The sequence below is a fragment of the Notothenia coriiceps genome, unplaced genomic scaffold (genome assembly GCF_000735185.1).
Source record: "Notothenia coriiceps isolate Sejong01 unplaced genomic scaffold, NC01 NC01_scaffold00026101, whole genome shotgun sequence".
Lineage (NCBI taxonomy): Eukaryota > Metazoa > Chordata > Actinopteri > Perciformes > Nototheniidae > Notothenia > Notothenia coriiceps.
Window position 1 is genome coordinate 406,957 of NW_011358802.1, and position 6,167 is coordinate 413,123.

At 41.5% G+C, this 6,167-nt stretch overlaps 1 protein-coding gene across 1 annotated transcript in view; it reads left to right on the forward strand.

Annotated features, from left to right (window-relative positions):
• The first annotated feature begins 5,445 nt into the window (after positions 1–5,445).
• mcf2l2 (MCF.2 cell line derived transforming sequence-like 2) overlaps positions 5,446–6,167 on the forward strand; it is a 14,044-nt gene continuing 13,322 nt past the window's right edge. Inside the window, exon 1 of the mRNA XM_010784114.1 lies at positions 5,446–5,497. Coding sequence (XP_010782416.1) covers positions 5,446–5,497 — 52 coding nt within the window. The remainder of the gene's footprint in view (positions 5,498–6,167) is intronic.

Here is a 6,167-nt window from a genome sequence, read left to right on the forward strand (position 1 = left end):
TTGTGTGTGTGTGTGTGTGTGTGTGTGTGTGTGTGTGTGTGTGTGTGTGTGTGTGTGTGTGTGTGTGTGTGTGTGTGTGTGTGTGTGTGTGTGTGTGTGTGTTTATTTAGCACGGGCACATAGCATCTGTCCCCGGCTGTTTGAAGAGCAAGCATGGGAAACAAAAGACAGTGTTTGCATCCAGCTAGTCACACACACAGTTACAATCACACTCCCTGTAATTGACATAATTAATAGATAGTTTAGCTTCTCACCATCATTTGCTGTGGCCCACTGATGTTAACGATCGTAACTGAAAGGCTGCCTGTCAAACGTAAACATTCAGCCACGTGACTCGCAAACTCTCGCGAGAGTTTTACACAAGACGGATCCTTTCTAGCCATAACCCTGCACCGGGCGCTGACATTGACGACGCTGAAATTATGTTTCGGAGCCATAGCTTACAGATAGCAACAGTCAGCTGCTAGTGGCTGCTGCTGCACTGGTTGAGGGCTCCTCTCTTAGCGCCCAGACGAGAGAGGGTAATGATACACGGGCAAGGCCAGGCAGGAAAAATGTGACTTATCAGTAACTTTAGACATCGTAACACCATTTTAAACTAGATTTTATTGTAGATTATACATTTTACTGATACCAATTATATAATATTTACCTTGTTTATTAAAAATAAAAAATAAAAATATATGTTTTATATATATATATATTTTTTTTTTTATGTGGGAGGAGCCGGCCGCTGCTGTGAGGAGCGGGACAGTGTGAGCTGACTCACTGGTGTGGGGTCGGCGAGACAGCGAGAAACCGCGGAACTCAGCCTGAGCACACACACAAACTCCCAGCCAGGTTGCGGGTGTGTGTGTGTGTGTGTGTTTCGGGCTAGGAGTCGCTGTGTCTCGCTGTTTCGCAGGCGGCCACTGGGCTCACAGGGAGGGGGTGGGGGGGGCAGGAGCTCCAACAAGCCGTTTAGGACAGAGTCCTGATGTCCAGATGCTGTATGAGAAACCAATGTTAGGTGCCTCCCAACCCAAGGTCTGTATCTGCGAATGGTATCTTTTAACCTCAGTTGCAAAAATATTTCGTCAATGATAAATGGACTTCCTTTGCTTTATCCCGACTTTACGAGTCCACAAAGCCCTTCAAATATACAAATCGTCATTCATCCATTCACAAACATTCATACAGATATAAGGGCTGGCATACAAGGTGTCACCTGCTCAAGGAAGCAAACATTTACACACATTGAAACATTTTTGGCCATCAGGAGTAACTTGGGGTTAAGTGCTGTATCTTAGCCCAAGGACAAATCGACATATTACTGCGGGGGCTGGGATTGAACCCTAAGCCTTCTGATTGAAAGACGACCTGACACAGTTACAGTCGCTCCCAATCACGACATTCGATAATTTGGTTTCCTTAATCCTCAGGAACTGATAGGATGCAAGTAAGTCCTGGTCGGCCTCAAACATTACATTACATTGCATTAAGCTTATGCTTTCATCCAAAGCGACGTACAATAAGTGCAATAAACCATCAAGATTTTAAATCAGAACAAAAATGTGCTGACATATTCACTTCAAACAAGCAAGAACATTGTAAGTGCTGATGCATAAGTTAGAATCTTAAGTGCTACTTTATTTCGGTATTATACTTATGGAGAAACCCCCAATTTGAATGATGTTTTCATGACACTCTAATGAGAACTGCTATCTTTACATTCAAAAAGAAATTAACTGCAGCAGCAAAACAGAGACTTAGATAAATGTGCTTTTATCAAACAGACACAGAATAACTTTCTTATACGCTAACAATACAACATCTCATCAGAGTAAAGGTTCACAGACACAAAATATTACGTGTTCTTTGCAGCAGAACAGAAATCGGAGAGCATGGCACCTAAGCAGCATTGTGAAAAAGTCAAGCTTCAGGCCCTTCAACAACAATATCCACTGTCAAACGGACAAAAACGTAGTACTTTGAAACCCATGCCACTCTCAGAACTTAAATCAGAGCTGCTAACTAGACCCTCACCATCGACAGCTCAGATCAAACACCTCGCAGAGCAGTTTATCTCTTTCCCTCCATGTGTCTCTCTTTAGGTGCGCCGCACAATTGCCTAATCAACAATAATTGTTTTGTTCTGTCAATACTGCAAAGGGGCAATGGAGATTTCAGGCAGTTATGATGTGCAAGCTGATGGGATGAGAGAGTGAGCAGAGCGGCTACGTGCCTGAACAGCTTGTGGATCTTATAATGAGATCTCCAGAGATGAGCAGCGCAGTAGCTCCAAGACACAATTAGGCCCAGCGTAGCTCTGCCTCCAAGATACAACTGTAAAGGCAGCACCGAGGTGGTGTGTGTGTGTGTGTGTGTGTGTGTGTGTGTGTGTGTGTGTGTGTGTGTGTGTGTGTGTGTGTGTGTGTGTGTGTGTGTGTGTGTGTGTGTGTGCGTGCGTCTTTAAGAGTCATACAAAGCAACAAATAATACAGATACATATCATACATACATGTAATGGTCATGTACTGTGGACCAACAGGAGCAAATTCAGGTGAAGTGTCTTGCCCAAGGACACAACGGCCTGACGCAGCGGCGGTGGGAGCGGGTTTCGAACTGGAGTTCCCCAACGACCCCTTGATCTGATGATCAAACGCACTCTGCGCCACTCCGCCCCGCTATAGAGGTAATAGACACTATACATATGAACCACTGGAGACCAATACTGACACTTTTATGAATAATATCAATAAATATAAGTACGCTATAAAATATGGAACCTTTTGGACAGTTTTATAATTAAAATGAGTCAGTCTCTGGGTATGGTATGACTCAATGAAGTTATTTATTAATGATTCAACTTTCTGTAGCTACCTTCTCCCTGTAGACGAAGCTCCAGGCTGGTTTAGAAACCCAAAGAGAAACCAGCCTCTCAATGAAGTCTCTGGACGTTTTCTTCAGGCTCCAGCGATCCCTTATGCTAAAATAAACCAGACGGAGGAATAAAATGCTCCAGGGTTCAAAATAACTGCAGTAAACCAATAAAGTCTGGAGATGCCTTCAGGCCCTGAATTGGAAAATGAATAGAGAAACAGGTTTGATAGGCTTACAATTATTATTATTATAGAATTGTCTTCAGGGACCGAATGCTGGTCTGTAGCTCGTATGACTGCTATTGTAATATGAAGTTGTTCCATCATTGAATTGGATCATAAAGAAAAAACATACATTATATTCAGATGCTAAATAATCCATGACCTTTACCGGACTGGGAGACGTTACGACAACATCGATAGATCTTCTCCTATACGAAACGTGCCTGGCATGAAAGTCTGATGATGCGAGGGGAATATTGATTCCACCACCAAGCTGGAAAGCATCTGTCCAAATAAATAATAAGTCTCTGGTATTGATGAGCAACTCTTTGCTGACATGAACATCAATGAAAACATACTCACTGCTTCACACATTTACAACCAAGGAAGAACCAATAGTCCCGGACAAAATGTTTACTGAATGGTGAGAAGCAGCAACCATTGACTTTATTTCAAATATATGAAAACAGTGTTAACTTAGTGTAGCCGTCGTTTAGCAGTGACGTCCACACCTAACTCACACCTGTGACCTGTTACTGCCTTATCCAAAAAAGGGCAACAAGGCAGAGTTCAGTCAGGCCTGATTTAAATAATCCCACCGAGCTCGAAGCTACCAAGCTAGCTGATGCTAACGAGCTAGGCTAACATGCTCAGTAGACATGCTCAGTAGTGCAGCTCTGAGATGCTAGCCGGCTAAACTGTTGCTGCCTGTTCCTACACAATCGCCCGATAATATACATATATATACATATAAAATATGCGGTGCTTAAGGAAAGTAAACATGAAATTATAAAGCATGTTTTATTTCATATATAATTGCGGTAAATTTACATAGCTTTTTATTTCTTACCAACACATGCATTATGAAAAATCTGTTCACAAAAAGGCACAGAAATAAGGCAACTGGTATTGTCAATTAGCTTGATATTTAAAATATGAAATATATTAAAAATACACAGCTCATTATCACATTATCAATTATCGCAATATTACTGAATAGAACGGCAATATTATCACAATATTATTCTATGGCATTCTGAATCCTTTTGGTCATTTGTTTCTCTCATTACATCATAGCCATCTTATTTCATATTCTGAATGATATGGTACTCTATTTCAGATACAGGAATCATGGAATTTGAGAAAGATATAATCCGCCTTTCATTTTATAGGTTTGTATTATTGTATAATACAAGGTTATAGGAAGCAGATTGCAGAGTGTTATATCCCACACACACACACACACACACACACACACACACACACACACACACACACACACACACACACACACACACACACACACACACACACACACACACACACACACCACCACGCAGTATGTGGGGCCCAAAGGGCTGCTTTATGCTAATAAGCTCCATCAAGGTCAGCCAGTCTCTCTGCTGTGTTCTTTCCACATCTTACACAGTGATGACTTTAATGGCGCCATTTCCTAAAAAAGCACAATGGCTTGAGGGGAACGCATTACCCGTGGCCACATTTAAGGTTATTTGTCACAGCATGGTTCCCTCAGCCTCTGCATTTTATCCACAGCTTCATCCAACTTGAGAGCTCTCATATTGGTTTCAAACCAAAAATTCTTTACATATTAACCCAATGGCCTTGCTGAATCTGGATCTGGATGAATACTGAGCAGAACCCAGAGGTATAGAGATGATAGATAGGGATAGATATCTCTTACCGTATACCGGAAGGATCACGGAGATCCATCATTCGTTTTGATGAGACCTAACTCATTTTAAAGTTAGTAGCATTGTTTTTATCTTAAGTTGGTAGTAAGAAGTGTGTGTGTGTGCCATTTGTATTTTCAGAGGAAACGCAAACAACACACACGGCCTGTTGTAATGCCTCCAATGTCTTAACAAGCTCAAAAAATGTATCAAACATCTGAATATTCAGATATCAGTTCCATATTCTGAAAGCCAAGACTTTGTTTAAAATCAACCAAAACCCCAAAATTACAGAAAACATAAATGTTTGACATAAGTCTATGATTATCTCTGAATGGGTTGTTGCGACTTGCGACTGGTTTCAATACGTTGGGTCAAATGTAGTCAATGTGTTGGCTGAACGTTAGATTGTTGTCCAAGGTAAGACTGGTGGGTCACGTATTTTTTAACACCTGGTCACTAAGAGTATAGTTTCCAATTTGTTTGTTGTTTTATCTGCAAGCTTGTAGTAAGTATCACTTATTAGCGTTAAAGCACATCACACAAGTGTCAGATATTTCCCGGATGCCGGTCAGGTCACTTATTGTTATCAGTCACCTCCATTTTCAAAAGGGCTTTAGAGCAAGCAGTCCTCCGCAAATAACTGCTCTGCAAATGTCACATGTGACGAGATGTCGTTGATATGGCAAAGAAAGTGTAACGGACCCAACACAGTGCCCTGTGGTACACCAGAGGTAACGTGAATACTACTTGATTTCACCTCTTCGACAACCACTTGTTGGCTACATTGCTTTAAGAAAAGTGGAGGGGTTGAAATGGCCCAGTACTGAAAATTATGAAAAACTTGAAGTTGATATTATTAAGAAGCAGCTCATGTTTAAAGAGCATGTTCTAAATCCTAAAATCAGAAAGTGAGTTAAAGCTTTTCCAAGTTGATAAAAGTTGAAATGGTTTTCAGGGCTAAGACAGGCTCAGGGCGGTTTTAAGTTGTGTGATGAATATTTGTGGAGTGCATAATATTTTCTGTGAACAGCTCACTGATGTGGGAGGAGAAGCACAGCCAGAGTCCGTAATGATCCAGAAACTCAGTCCAATTTTGGTGTTGAGAATTATAGCGATTGGTGTTTATGTCACTTGCCTCAAACCCTGGCACATGGTGTGAGGCGGAGAGTTTTACAACGTGATTTGAACATGAACACATCCTATTCAAACAACTCTAGCGGAGGATGTGAGCCAATTTCACTTTCACATAATTCCCTCAAGCAGAAAAAGAGGGAAAGCCAACATGTCATTCAAACATGCAACTTTATGTGTGAATGTCAGCCGTCCAAAATAGAGCGATGATAGCCACGTCCTCTATAGATGTCAAACACCGGCTGTTAGATGGACCCCC